Source organism: Eretmochelys imbricata, chromosome 1 (genome assembly GCF_965152235.1).
Source record: "Eretmochelys imbricata isolate rEreImb1 chromosome 1, rEreImb1.hap1, whole genome shotgun sequence".
NCBI classification, from domain to species: Eukaryota; Metazoa; Chordata; order Testudines; family Cheloniidae; genus Eretmochelys; species Eretmochelys imbricata.
Genome location: NC_135572.1, coordinates 120,550,919 through 120,566,361, shown reverse-complemented (window position 1 = coordinate 120,566,361; position 15,443 = coordinate 120,550,919). Strand labels below are relative to the sequence as shown.

Here is a 15,443-nt window from a genome sequence, read left to right as displayed (position 1 = left end):
CACTGTGTCATGGAATGTTGTAATGGCTGCCAGATTCACCTACAGTGAAATCATTAAAAGGCCAGATTTCTTAAAGTAGAGCATGTAGTCCAGGATGACTGGTATGGTAGAGGTGGTGGCGTTGATTTGTTTATTTAGGCACCACATGTGGAATCCCTTCTGTTTGTGGAGGTAGTGTGCTGTGTAGTGGGCCTTCTGCTGTTTAGCAGGATGTCTTTAGCGTCCTCAGAACAAGTTATCTCCTTGCCCTGGAATCATTGAGGAGCCAGACTGAGATGGAGCGACTCCAGGTTTGGATGCAGAGTCTGACCCGTGTCCTGAGAGAGGACATTTAGAAGAAGCAGGAGGAGACATAGGGGGCATGATGACATCTGTTTCAGGTATGGGTATCAGGTTTGTCTGGGCCATGCTGGTGCTATCAGGATGACTTTAGCTGCATCGATTCTGATCTTGTGCAGGATGCTGGACAGCAATGGGGCAGGAGGAAAAAGCGTACAGGAGGGGTGCGTGACATGAAATGAAAAATGCATTGCCGTTGAATCCTGATCCCAATCCCAGTCCCACTCTGGAGGAAAAAGCTGGACATTTGCTGGGGGTGTTTTGTGGCAAATAGGTCTACTGCGGGGAACTCACATAGTTGAAATATGACTGGATCATGCAGGTATTGATATCCCACTTGTGGTCGTTCAAGAACCTTCGACTTAATGCATTGGCTGTGATATTCTGAGACCGAGGCAGGGAGGTGGCTGGTTTGGTGACATTGTGTTGTATGTACCATGTCCAGAGTTTTATGGCCTCTGTACAAAGGAAGTGTGATCTCGCTCCTCCCTGTTTACGTGGAACATGCAGGTTACATTGTCCATCATTATCTGTATGTTTTCGTCCTTGATCAGAGGCATGAAGTGGGCACAGGGATTGCGAACTATGCGTAGTTCCAGTACACTGATGTGGAGTGTTGATTTGGAAGGAGACTATCTTCTCTGTACTAGGCCATAAGAGCTTCTCTGTACTGTGAGCTTGCCTAGGTGGGCACAACACCCCAGAAGAGGGGCATCCGTTGTGATTATCAATTCGGGAGGAGGCTGAAGGAAAGGGACACCTGTGCAGATGTTGTGCGGGTGACTCCACCATTGTAGCGAGTCCTTGACCGTCATTGGCATACTCAGAATTTTATTCAAATTGTGTTTGTGTGGCCTGAACACTGTCTTGAGCCAACTCTGCAAGCAGTGCATATGCAGCCTGGCATGTTTCACCATGTACGCGGTTGCCGCCATGTGACCTACTAACTGAAGACAGGTCCTGGCCAATATCCTTGGGCTATGCACCGATGTATTGATGAGGTTCATTAGAGCGGTGAATCTCTGAAAAGGTAATGAGGCGGTTGCTTCTAGAGAATTTAGGTGCACAACGATAAAGTCTAGTTTCTGGACTAGCATTAATATGGACTTTTGGAGGTTTATTTGTAGACTGAGACTGGTGAAGAGCGATATTGTCTGGTGCATGGCTGCGACGACTTCTGCCTGAGTGTCAGGCTTGATTAGACAGTCATCTAAGTAGGGGTATATCGTGACCCCGTGCTGGTGAAGGTGAGTTGTTGCCACAGCAAGGACTTTAGAAAATGCCCAGGGAACCATGGAGAGGCCAAAGGGTAGTACTGTATATTGGAAATGGTCCTGTCCCAGTATGAATCAAAGAAATTTCCTGTGTGTAGGGCATATAGTAATGTAAAAATATGCATCTTGCAGGTCAAGGGCTGCAAACCAATCTCCTTGCTGCAGTGCTGGAATGATTGTAGCTAACGTAACCATCCTGTATCATTGTGTTCTTTGTTCAGCTTCCTGAGATCGAAGATGGGTCTCCATCCTCCAGACTTCTTTCAGGTTAAAAAATAATGGGAATAGAAGCCCTTCCCTCTGTGATGTACCAGAACTGAATCTACCGTGCCCATTTGTAGGAGATGCTCTACTTCCTGTCTCAGGAGGGGCTCATAAGAGGGGTCCCTGAAGAAGGATGGGGAGGCAGAGTGGGTAGAAGGGATGGAGAGGAACTGATGGCCTAGCTAGTCTTGATCATTTCCAGTAAACATCTGTTGGCGGTGATGGCTCGCCAGTTTGGATAGAATAGTGTTAGACAATTGGTAAAGGGATGGTTGGTGGGAGATAGTGTTGGCAGCAAAAGTTGGGGGAGGTCTGGCAAACCCTCAGCCAAACTTCAAATCTGCTGTTTAGAGGTTGGTTGTTAACATGTGGTGGCTTGGGCAGAGCTTAGTCTGCGTCTGGGTGGTCTCTGTCTGTGCCTCTGGTTATCGTATTGTCTCGGTTGCTGTGTGTACGGGGCCTGTCTGGGACACTGCGATGTATAATACCTGCCTTGTTTGCATTTTGTTGCAGGTGTACAGATACCAAGAGACCTGATCATGGACCTCGAATCTTTCAACAAATGGAGCGACTTGTCGGTCTTGGCGGCTAACAGTTTTGGACCCTCGAACAGAAGGTTCTTTACCTTGGACCGTGGCTTGGACCTCCCTAGGGAAGCCTTACAGATGAAGTCAAGAGGCCTGGCGCATTACTATGGCGGTGGCAATGGTAATGGTCCTTGCTGCTGCGTCAGCAGGGTCCAAAAGAGGCTTGAAGGGCAATTCTAGCTAAGAGCTGGCCCTCAGAAATGAACGATGTAAACTGCTCTCTTTTGTCCTCTAGTATGTAGTCAATAAAGTAAGAAAATTTGGAATAGTTTATATGGTCATACTTCACCATAAGGGCTTCATAACTGGCAATCCAGAAGGCTGATGAACAGGTCTTGCAGCCAAGTAAATCCAGTCTGTTCCACGCTTTATCATAAGGAGCAATTCTAGAGTAATGCTCTTTGCCCCATTCGTTAACTGCATCGATTGCCAATGAATTTGTCTGAGGGTGTATGAATAGAAATTCCATCCCTTTTGAAGGGATGTAATACTTTTTGTCCACTCTCTTACATGTGACCAGGATGGTAGCAAGGTCTGCCAGATATTTGTGGTGGGTTCCATGATTCTGGAGTAAATCAAAAGGACAATCTTGGAGGAGGTGGACATGTGGAGTATGTCCAAGAGCTCATGACGTGACTCGGAGACCTCCTCTAGGGTTATCTGGAGCATCTTCGCTTTTGAAGAGCTCCTGGAAATTCCTGAACTCATCTCCAGCAGTAGGCATATGGGGCATAACATCTCATCTGGTGAGAATGAAGTGCAGGTGGCATGAGCTGCCTCCTGAGCTAAAACTTCTTCCATCTCCTCAAGGCTCTGTTCGGGAGGGGCAGCCGGTGGCACTGTGGATCTTTGTGAAGAGTGCCTATGTACTTCCGCGGTGTCACTTCGGGGTTTGGGGTAAAACTGTCTATAAGCTGCCCCTGGGTCCCAGAATGCTCTTTGAGGTGGTAAGGGCATAGGTGGGGGCCCAAGGGGTGACCATACCACCCTTGCAATTCAGACCCTGGCGGAGGCTTAGGACACTCCTGATGTATGGACCGAACTCTGCCTTCCATAGGTGAAGAGTGTTGAGAGGAAAAAGCCTCCCCTTCCTCATCTTCATCCTCCTCACTAGAGAAAGGAGAAATGGCTCCAGTTGGCGGAGTGAGCAGTAGTGAAAGTACCGAAGCAGTACTGGTACTGAGTAGAGGCGATTCCGGTACCGGGGAAATTTTCAGGTCCTTCAGAGCAAGGAACTGTTGAGGCTGTGGTACCATTTGAGGTACCTGTGTGAAAGGTGGTACAGAGAATGGCGGCAGTACTAGGGGACCTCATGGTACCAGTAGGAAAGGAGCCGACAGACAGCGTGCCAAGGACGGTGTGGCAATGTGCGGTGCAGTGTCTGTGCTATTCAACATAGGGCCAGCAGGTGGTGCTGTTGCCTTTTGTACTGCAGAGTCGCTCAATACCGAGCACTTTGTCTGTGCTGCCAGTGCCGAGGTGGAGAAGGCAGTCTTCTGCCTGTCCTCCTTCTTAGAGCCTGCCCAATTAGGGTCTGCAGCTGAGACGGTACCACCAGTACCAGAGGTCCCTGCTGACTCAAAGGTACTAAGCTGTGGGGCGGTTGGTACCGATGTAGTGGACAGAGTCAGGGAACATTTCCTCTTTCACATGGTCTTGGTAGGGTTAGTGTTATTTCTCCTCTTTCCAAGTACTTTAGGAGACACGTCCCTTCCGTGTGGTGTGGAGGAGAGGGGTCTGTCAGAAGCCACCTAGGGCGGCAGGAGAAATTTGCTAGCCTGGGTCTGAGGCAGGACGGAGGGACTTCTCCAATAGGATAAGTTTCAGTTTAAGGTCCCTCGCTTTCCTAGTCCACGTCTTAAAATTGTGGAGTGGCAACGGGTGGACTTCTGGGGCATATGAGTTTTCCCCAGGGACCAAACACATTGCAAGTGTCTGTCAGAAGGCGGAATTGCCTCACAACAGCAGAGGCAGCGCTTAAGGCCAAGTAACCCTGGCATTCTGAGGAAAAATAACGTCCCTTAAGGGGACAAAAGGAAAAAAAGTTGTTGGGGTGTTTCTTTTAAATGCGGGAGAAAAAGAAATAAAAGGTTCTTAATCAACTAACCTAACTGCACTAAGCTACTTGACTAAACTAAATCTGAGGTAAAGCAGGTGCACACACTGCTGGAGCTCCGACTCAGACCACGGGAGGTTAAGAAGGAACAGGGCTGGGGGAGGAGCCGCACATCACTAGGTAATTGCCACTGCAGGTGCCAGGCGGGGAGAGCATATGTGCGCCACAGCCAGGTACTGCTGTCGAAATTCTCTGACTAGAGTTGCACGGTGCACAATCACCTAAAGTGGAGCACCCACAGGGACTCCACTCGAAGAAGAATTCTGGGTACCTACTTGCATTTCTGACACATCCACACTGCTACTTTTAGCAATGTTAGCATGGGTATATCTACCTGGGTTGCAATCACACCTTGGACTGCAGTAAAGACACATCCCAAGGGGAGATGTTGAATGCTTGAGCCCTGTGAAGGGCCCATTTGCACTACAAACTGGAAATATACTGTAACCATTTCAAGGGATAACAAAGTTGTAACTACAATCACCAATTTGGTTGTATTGGTTACATAAATGGGCCCTAGAAGAGAAAATTAAGTCTGAATTTCAAGAAAAAGTTTCTGAAGTGAAACTTATTAGCCTGTTAGTTTAGTCTGCTTCACCCAAGCAAAGTGGTGAAAATCCCATCTTTTGTCATTTTTAAAATTAGACTGTACAAAACACTAAGGATGGGGAGCTCCACACTGGCCTAACTCAGTTGCTATTGAAGTCAATGGGAGTTTTTTATGGACTTTAACGGGAGCAGAATTTAGCTAACACTGAGCACTTTTGAGGATCCCAGTGATGAGGTGGGGGGTCCTAATGGGTCCTCTGCATATATAACTATTATGAAAAAAGTTTTAAAACTAAAGAATCAATAATAAATTATATAGAAATTTACATGCAAGAACATACTTTAATTGCCAGGGTTTCTTGAAAAGAAGAAATTTTCTCAGTTTTTTCATCCACACATTCTTGTAAGGAGTCCCTTTCTGTATCCAGCTCAGCAATAGTTTCTTTGAGAATATGGATTTCTTCTTGTTGTGAAACATTTTGTTTCAAAAAGTTATCTGCACATATAACCATAAAGGCCTCATTTTTATTAACTCAATTTAAAATAATTATTTTCCATTTCACATAGTTTGATACACTTCTAAACCACAAGAAAACATAACTAAGGCCCAGAACCAGCAAAGCACTGAAGCATGATGATGGGGACAGAAATAGTCCTACTAATGTCAATGGCACTACTCACATGCTGAAAGCCTGTGCTTGAGTGCTTTGCTGGATCAGGGCCTAAGTTATTAAAGACTCGATGCAAATTTACCCCTTTTTAGGATGTTTTTTAATTGCAAATATTAAGACTATTAAGACAATAATTATAATAACTCAATAATGTAAATTGAAGTGCCTAGGAAATAGGTTTAAAACAGAGCAAAGTAAAGTGCAAATTACAAAATATAAAGCTGGGTATTATTAAACTTTCTTGTCCTTGTGCAAAACGTTGGTCTTCTCTGTTATGTTAAGAGAAAGACATTTACTTAAGAGAGAAAGATCTATAAATGCTAATTATAAACCAAAAAAAGACATTGAGTATTCCACACAAGAGTATTCAGAATGAATAACTAAAGAAAAATAACAAATTCATAATAAAATATCACGTAAATACTGCAAAACACTTTTAGAAGGCTGTAACTGAATTATATGACACTAAGGCAGGGGTGGGGAAACTGTTTGGCCTCAGGGCCACATTGGCATTGTGAAACAATATGGAGGACCGGGTAGGGAAGGCTGTGCCTCCCCAAACAGCCTGGCCCCTGCCCCCTATTTGCCCCCTCCCACTTCCTGCCCCCTGACTGCCCCCCTCAGAATCCCTGACCCATCCCCTGCTCCTTGTCCCCTGACTGCCCCGACCCCTATCCACACCCCCGCCCCTAACCCCCCCTAGGACCCCACCCCCTATCCAATCTCCCCCCCCCCCCCGCTCCCTGTCCCCTGACTGCCCCGACCCCTATCCACACACCCACCCTCTGACAGCCCCCCCACCAGGACTCCCACGCCTATCCAACCACTCCCTGCTCCCTGTCCCCTGACTGCCCCCCCAGAACCTCCACCTCATCCAACTGCCCTCTGCTCCCTGACTGCTCCTGGGATCCCCTGCCCCTTATCCAACCCCCCTCCCCACCTGCTCCTGGGACCCCCACCCCCTTACCCAACCCCCCCCCACCCGCCCCCGCTTCCCCACCCCCTTACCCAACCCCCACCCACCCACCCCCGCTTCCCCACCCCCTTACCATGCTGCTCAGAGCAGCAGGAGCTTTCACAGCCCCGCCGTTGGGCCAGAGCCAGCCACACTACCCAGCAGGAGCAGCAGGCCAGAGTGCTGGCAGCACAGCGCGCTGAGGCTGTGGGAGAGGGGGGATAGCGGGGAGGGGCCGGAGGCTAGCTTCCCCGGCCAGGAGCTCAGGATGTGGCCCGTGGGCTATAGTTTGCCCACCTCTGCACTAAGGGTAAGTCTACACTGCACATGCGAGAATGCATCCCAGCAGATAGACAAATGCTATAGCAGTGTGGCCAGGGCAGCATGGGCTAGCTGCCCAAATACAGTTACACCAGACCTCCTGGGTATGTACTCAGGCGGCTAGCCCAAACCACCTCCTGTGCTACTGTGTCCACACTATTATTTTTAGCGTGCTAACTAGAGCAGAGCTAGCATGCGTCTCTTTATTAGTGCTGGAAAGCACGCTCACAGCTGCAGTGCAGCTACACACATACATACATACTCTACGTAAAGCAAACCTAGATCATGCTCTATCTATAACTTGTAAGAAATTACCAAAAGTTTTAGTAGTTAAGAAATAACTAATGAAATGTTTTTGACACAACGAATGCCTAAATGCATATGTATTACACACAAGGCAACTAAAGCTCATGCTCAAATAAATGTGTTAGTCTCTAAGGTGCCACAAGTACTCCTTTTCTTTTTGCGAATACAGACTAACACGGCTGTTACTCTGAAACCTACATTTAAAAGAAAAGTATTGAGGCTGCAAAGTCAAGAACTCAATACTCCTTGGGGAATTCTGCGCCAAAAAATGCAAAATTCTGCACCAAAAAAATGCAAAATTCTGCATATTTTGTCAAAATAATGCAATATAATCACACCAGTTCCACTTATTTTGTTAATTTATTTAAATTACCATACAGAAAAAAAATCACAGTAAGTGTTCAGCATTTCCTAAACACATGAAAGTTAAGTTACAAATACTTGGTAACCAAGACCCTGTATTCCAGTTATAATCCTGGATTTTCATTTAAATTAGATTACTTTTATTTTGGTGTTCTGTAAAAGTAGAAGGTCGTTTTAAATTGCTCAGACTTCCACACAAGAAAGTCATACAGTTTTGCTAATCATTGTCCTGCATTTTTTTTAAATGGATAAGTAAAATAGATCCTGAGCTGCAATCTAACCCCACTGTGCCTCTCAGGCAAAGGAAAAAGCAAGAAAGCACTTTGACCTTCCTAGCTGAGGATTCCATTCCTGTCATTTAAAATAAGTCTCCTTTACACCACTCTGGAAAGGTAAAGGAGCCTTAACTGACTAAGAATGGAAACAATGGGAACATTAGCAGCCAGCCTGTTTAGTTGTTACATTTCTGCTCTGCCTCAGGGATAGAGGCTGCTTCACACAGCCCTACATCTCCAAACCCAGGATGCAGCAACAGCGAGGAGAGGGACAGAGTGAGTCTCTCTCACTCATTCGCATGCAGGCAGGTGCCCAGCCCCACCCCCTAAACATCTCTCCATGGATGCATGGCCAGCATCCCTCCACTCCCCTGCGGTCATCTGCTCTCTGCTGCCAGCTGCTCCCAGCAGATGCACCTGGGCTGCTGCGGAAGGAGCATGTGTTCCCCACAGATTTCTTTGCTGTCCCATTTTTCTACAGGGGAACCAAGAAATCTGCAGAAGGTATGAATTCTGTACCCCCCGCAAGGTGCAGAATTCCCCCAGGAGTAACTCAAAAGTTATGACAGACCAGAATTAAGGTTGCCTGTGCTACTTTAGTTCAGTCTCCTTATGCATACATATCATCATACATCCTTTAGTTATATTATCACAGTTTTTCCACTGCCTCATTCAGCGTACAGAATAAGGGACGCTCACTCAGTGAGCTGCTATTTAATATTTGTTTTCTCCTTATTGAATATGTGCCACCAAGACTGAATTACTCATCAATTCTGCAAATCAGGCTCCAGGGTCTCAAGTTTGGCACCCAGAAAATGAGGAACAAACAATTAGTGACCACTTTTAAAAGATGTGGTTTATTGGCTTTCCTAGCATCACACAGGAACTGTATGGCAGAGGCAGGGACAGAATGCATTTCCCCATGGCAGCATTCAGCTGCCTTAACCATGAGACCACCCTTTCTGCAATCCCCTACCTCATTCATCCACACCTTCCAACAGGAGGGAACCAAATGGCTTGGGGGTGGCATGATAATTATACATGATTCAGGCTTTCACCTGTAGGTCATCAGTACAAATCCACGCTCAGTCAGTCATTAGTTTATCCCTGGATGCCTTTGAGGAGCAGTGGGCACTGTCACGGGTTCTCTGCTCAATGTCCACTTCTGAATCCCTGATTCTTTACCTCTCACCTCACTCCTGCTCCTGTTTTTTCATTTGTTACCCCAACTACTTTCTTGTAGCCTGGACTTAGTGGTTCCTCCCCCTCAATTGAGGGGGTGGGCCCTTATTTTTGGGTGATCCTAGATCTGCCTGCCCCAGTGGTACAAACAGTATACAACTTCCAAGGGGTACTTCCAAGGGGTGCAACTATGGGGCCTATTTCAAATCCCTTGTTAAGTCACGCCTCCGAGTAGAGTTCCTCTGGGCAGTGTCCACTGACTCCTTAAGATGCCTCTGAGGAGCAGTGGGTGCTGTCAGGAGTTCTCTGAGCTGTCTCCCATTCCGGTTCCCTAATTTTTAGCCTTTGACCTTCACTCCTGTCCCTGTTTTTTTCCATCTGTTGTCCCCAGAATTTATTTGTGGCCTGGATCCCTCTTGGTTGAGGGTTTTTAGCTTTGGGCACCTTAGGTCCCCTATCTCCCAGGGACCACAACAGGTACACATAAGCAACTGAAAACAAAATCTCATAACAGAAAACGTTGGGCAATTTTAACTGTAGGTTTTGCCACCTATAATAAATTTTCTTTTCTTTTTGCAAACTGCTGCATTTTACTTTGGTGAGTGCAGATGATGTTGACTGTGATCTAGAAAGTAGTTATCCAGTGCTATATAACTGGACTCTAGTTTAGTCAAATGCCCCGCCATTCCTGTACCCATCTCTTTTACTCCTGTCTTTAGCATATTGCTCTGTACTGCATTTGAAAATTTATTGTGACTACTTACATCCTTAATTAAAGGAACAGTCCCAGGAAGTGCTATCTCAGCACCTTGCAGGATTGGGAGCTCCAGTTTGTTAAGCAAATATTACTGATGAGCCCAAACAAATCAAATGGGTAACAAAACTTATTGTTCAACTAATAGTATGAGCAGTTTATCAGGAACAACTTCATTGATAACCATCTTAATTATGCTGGTCTGAGATAGGGAGAAAACTCCTTCTAAAAACAGAAAATAAGTTGTTTGCTTTTTGTTGATGAAAGGAAAAAAAAAAAGGTTTTTGATGTACCCATAAGCTTTCCTCTAGCCATAAAATATAAGACTATTTTAATTTTGAATTTCTGGTGACAAATTAATTGTTTTTCTTTTGTACTACTGGAACACTTAAAATAGTATAAAATAAAATAGTTGAGTAAACATTACTTTTTATATAACGTAGAAGAAGTGAGGGAGAGAAAGCAATACTACCATTAATTTTAACTAAATATCTAACTCACCAATTTTTTCATCCAAAACCATAATTTTCTCCTGGGTAAGTTGTAATTCATATTTTTTTTTAGCAAGATGTCGCTGTGTCTCTGAAAGACTCTGTTCTGTCTTTTCATTTAATAAGCTGTAGAAGTATTAAGAGTGACAGCTTTAATGCAAACATTTTATATTAAAATGGCTTTTCTCACGTTCTGTAATGTCACCACAACTGCCAAAGTTAAGTAAATCAGCATTTCTTCAGATATTTCAAGTAATCTCGGATAGTGCACCAACGTTTATCTTAGTCTATCTTTGTCTATCTTTAATTGTGAAGGCTGGTCCATTCCTGAGAAGAATCCCACAAAATTAGAGGGGTTTTGAGAGAGCGGACAGCTCCAAGGATTAAAATGAAATAAAGCTTTTAATCAACTATCAGCTCTCTATTAGAGTTCTTTGAGGGGGTCAACAAACATGTGGACAAGGGGGATCCAGTGGACATAGTGTACTTAGATTTCCAGAAAGCCTTTGACAAGGTCCCTCACCAAAGGCTCTTATGTAAATTAAGTTGTCATGGTATAAGAGGGAAGATCCTTTCATGGACTGAGAACTGGTTAAAAGACAGGGAACAAAGGGTAGGAATAAATGGTAAATTTTCAGAATGGAAAGGGGTAACTAGTGGTGTTCCCCAAGGGTCAGTCCTAGGACCAATCCTATTCAATTTATTCATAAATGATCTGGAGAAAGGGGTAAATAGTGAGGTGGCAAAGTTTGCAGATGACACTAAACTGCTCAAGATAGTTAAGACCAAAGCAGACTGTGAAGAACTTCAAAAAGATCTCACAAAACTAAGCGATTGGGCAACAAAATGGAATTTAATGTGGATAAACGTAAAGTGATGCACATTGGAAAAAATAACCCCAACTATATGTACAATATGATGGGGACTAATTTAGCTACAGCTAATCAGGAGAAAGATCTTGGAGTCATCGTGGATAGCTCTCTGAAGACGTCCACGCAGTGTGCAGCGGCAGTCAAAAAAGAAATTGGGATGTTAGGAATCATTAAAAAAGGGATAGAGAATAAGATGGAGAATATCTTATTGCCCTTTTATAAGGTACGCCCACATCTTGAATATGGTGTACAGATATGGTCCCCTCATCTCAAAAAAGATATACTGGAATTAGAAAAGATTCAGAAAAGGGCAACTAAAATGATTAGGGATATGGAACAGGTCCCATATATGAAGATAGATTAAAGAGGTTAGGACTTTTCAGCTTGGAAAAGAGGAGACTAAGGGGGGATACGATAGAGGTATTTAAAATCATGAGTGGTGTGGAGAAAGTGAATAAGGAAAAGTTATTTAATTGTTCCCATAATATAAGAACTAGGGGCCACCAAATGAAATTAATGGGTAGCAGGTTTAAAAAAAAATACAAGGAAGTTCTTCTTCACTCAGCTCACAGTCAACCTGTGGAACTCCTTGCCTGAGGAGGTTGTGAAAGCTAGGACAATAACAGGGTTTAAAAGAGAACTGGATAAATTCATGGAGGTTAAGTCCATTAATGGCTATTATCCAGGATGGGTAAGGAATGGTGTCCCTAGCCTCTGTTTGTTAGAGGGTGGAGATGGATGGCAGGAGAGAGATCACTTGATCATTACCTGTTAGGTTCACTCCCTCTGGGGCACCTGGCATTGGCCACTGTCGGCAGACAGGATACTGGGCTGGATGGACCTTTGGTCTGATCCAGTATGGCCATTCTTATGTTCTTAGAAAATGCCTAAAACTGGGATGGGCAAAGTTACAAACTGTTATAAATCATGACTGAGATGCACTGATAGAGCTAGATAGCGAAGCTTATACCTGCTCATACTGTGCTTTGGAACTGGAAAGAGCTATTAGTGCTACTTTGGAGGTATGAGAACAATCTTAAAAATAATTGAAATTAAGATAAAGAACACAGATTTTTTTTGATGGTGCTCATGAAGCTGAGAGACTAACAGGAAGTAGCAGTTTCTCAGATAATATAGGCCTACATCTTAATGTAGGCCACATCTTAAAAGAGAGAGAGTATTGTGGGCCAGCCCCACTCGCATTCACAATTCTGTGGAGCAGCTCCCCTGTCCATTACAGACCTACTTATAACAGTGCAACATTCACATGGCAACAACAGCAATTACTTGTAAGTAACAGTAGACATGTATTTGAAGTATGTTTAAGGGAATTAGATTTTTTACCATCTTGGAAAAGAATCACAATATCTTTCCTTCCAATGTGTTCCCCTATCTCCTGTATATGCTTCTGTGCCACCTTGTCCTCTTCTTCCCCACTTCTCTGCACATGCTTCCCTTTTGTTGATCATTCTCCCTTGCCACTTGGTTCCCCTCTTCCTCCTGCACATGCTGCCTAACTTGCCTTCTTCCCTGTAGTCCTCTCATGAGGATGGCTCATGGCTCTTGTCCCACTAGTGGCTCTTGGTAGTGGCTAGAAGTTCCAGTCAGGCTGGTAGCTCCAGTCCTTGAAAGAAGCTCCAATATCATTTCCTCCTCTTGGAGCCTCTCTCAAGGACAGAGAGAGGGAAGCTTGAGAAGGCTGACAACCTGGCTATTACATGAAATGTATGTTTGTTTCTGTATTTACTTCAATTTATAGAAGTAAACAAAGGTCTTAAAGGAGTTATGCTGCTGACTCAAAAATATCCAACAAAATGTAACCCTTACACACGCCTAGAAAAATCCCTAACCCCACAAACCTCAATCCCCATAAAATTTCACCTTTTGCAAAAGACAGAGAAAATAGATATGCCTTGCAGCATGCTCTGAAGGTCAACAAACCTAGGCTATATCAGACCAAGGTGAAGACTGGGGAAGGGAGGAGAGCAGATTAGAAATCTGTGGGCCCCTCATGAGAGCACTCTGTCACAAGCTCCTTCTCCTTTAAATAAACAGAATAGCTTTGAAAAAAACAGTGGATATATGCTTACTTTTATAATTGCAGTAGTTTTTATGTATATGCTTTTATTTACCTTAGTGAAGCACACTCTGCTTTTTGTCTGCTGAGCTCACTTTCTGAATCCAGTGCCCTTCTTGCCAATATTTTCATCTCCATTTCCACAGAATCTATGGTCTCTTTCATCAGTGCTATCTTTGATATTTGTTCCAAACGTTCACCGTCAAGCTATAGGAGTAAAATGACTAAACATTAAGAACTGCAGAAAAAAACAGTTAACAACTTTCTTGTAACTGTTGTTCTTCGAGATGTGTTGCTCATGTCCGTTCCAATTAGGTGTATATACAAGCGCGTGCATGACAGCTGGAATATTTTCCCCCTAATAGTATCCATAGGGTTGGCCTGGACACCCACTGTGGTCACACCTTCATGGCACTCGATATAGCACCCTGCCAAACCACCACCCTGTCAGTTTCTTCCTGCTGGCTACTCTGATAGAGGGGTAGGAGGGTGGATATTGGAATGGACATGAGCAACACATCTCAAAGAACAACGGTTATGAGAAGGTGAGTAACTGTTGTTCTTGGAGATGTGTTGCTCATGTCAATGCCAATTAGGTGATTCCCAAGCCTAAATTTGGAGGCGTGGCGGAGCTTAAATGTTCACTGACCGCAGCTCCGCTTACCAAAGGCTGCATTGTATCTGGCCTGCTCGGTAATGGCATAATGCGATATGAATGTATGAACAGAGGATCACATTGCCGCTCTGCATGTTTCCTGGGTTGGAACATGTGCCAGGAACGCTGCTGACGAAGCCTGTGCCCTGGTGGAGTGTGCTGTGAGCGGAGGGGCAGGTACCTTCACCAGGTCGTGGCATGCCCGGATGGAGGACATGATCCATGACAAAATCCTTTGTGAGGAGACTGAAAGCCCTTTCATTCTGTCTGCTACCACGATGAACAACTGAATGGACTTCCGGAACGATTTGGTTCACTCAATGCCCAGCGAACATCTAGTGAGTGAAGTCTTTGTTCCCTGCTGCTTATGTGCAGCTTAGGATCAGAAACTAGGAGAAAAATGTCCTGGTTGACATGAAACCGGGAGACAACCTTAAGGAGGAATGCTGGCTGGGATCTGAGCTGAACCATGTCCTTGTGGAACACAGTGTAAGGAGGCTCTGATGTTAAGGCCTTGAGCTCAGACACCCTTCTGGCTGAGGTTATAGCTACCAGAAACACACACTTGTACAAAAGGTAGAGCAGAGAGCACGTTGCCAGCGGTTCCAAGGGTAGCCCCGTCAGTCTGGAAAGAACCAGATTGAGGTCCCAGGCTGGTACCAGCTGTCGGACGTGCGGATATAGCCTCTCGAGACCTTTCAGGAAACAATTGATCATAGGGTTGGCAAAGACTGACCAGCCCTTTCCACCTGGATGGAAGGCAGAGATGGCAGCCAAATGAACATTTATTGACAACATGGACAGCCCCTGCTGCTTAAGATGGAGAAGGTAGTCCAGTATAAGGTAAATAGACATGAGCGTCAGAGACAGATAGCGTTGCACTGACCAGACTGAAAATCTCTTCCATTTGGCCAAGTAGGTAGCCCTGGTGGAGGGTTTCCTATTGCCAAGGAAGACTTCTGTGACCGGGTCTGAACAGGAGAGCTCCATCAGGCTCAGCCATGGAGCTACCACACCGTGAGATGCAATGACTTGAGGTTCAGATGCTGGAGACAGCCATGATTTTGAGTTATCAAGTCTGGGAAGAGGGGCAAGGAGATTAGGGCTTCCACGGACATTTCCAGGAGAGATGTGTACCAATGTTGATGGGGCCAGGCTGGGGCTATCAACGTAGGCCTTGTCCCTCTGAACTTTGAGGAGCACCTTGTGAATGAGCGGGAAGGGAGTAAATGCGTAGAGGACATGGTCTCCCCAAGGAAGGTGGAATGTGTCCGTGATGGAGCCTGGGCTGCGATTCAGGAAGAAGCAAAAAACTGCTGGCACTTTCTGTTGCATCACGAACAGGTCTATCTGGGGAAACCCCCACGGTTATAAGATAGAGTTCATGACGTT

The 15,443-nt window shown here is 45.1% G+C and overlaps 1 protein-coding gene across 1 annotated transcript in view; it reads right to left on the bottom strand.

Moving 5' to 3' along the window:
* The window catches only part of TSGA10 (testis specific 10), a 70,432-nt gene that overhangs the window by 31,499 nt on the left and 23,490 nt on the right, over positions 1 to 15,443 (bottom strand). The window contains exons 9-11 of the mRNA XM_077810708.1: positions 13,452 to 13,603; positions 10,458 to 10,573; positions 5,471 to 5,625 (exon numbers count right to left, since the gene is read on the bottom strand). Coding sequence (XP_077666834.1) covers positions 5,471 to 5,625; positions 10,458 to 10,573; positions 13,452 to 13,603 — 423 coding nt within the window. The remainder of the gene's footprint in view (positions 1 to 5,470; positions 5,626 to 10,457; positions 10,574 to 13,451; positions 13,604 to 15,443) is intronic.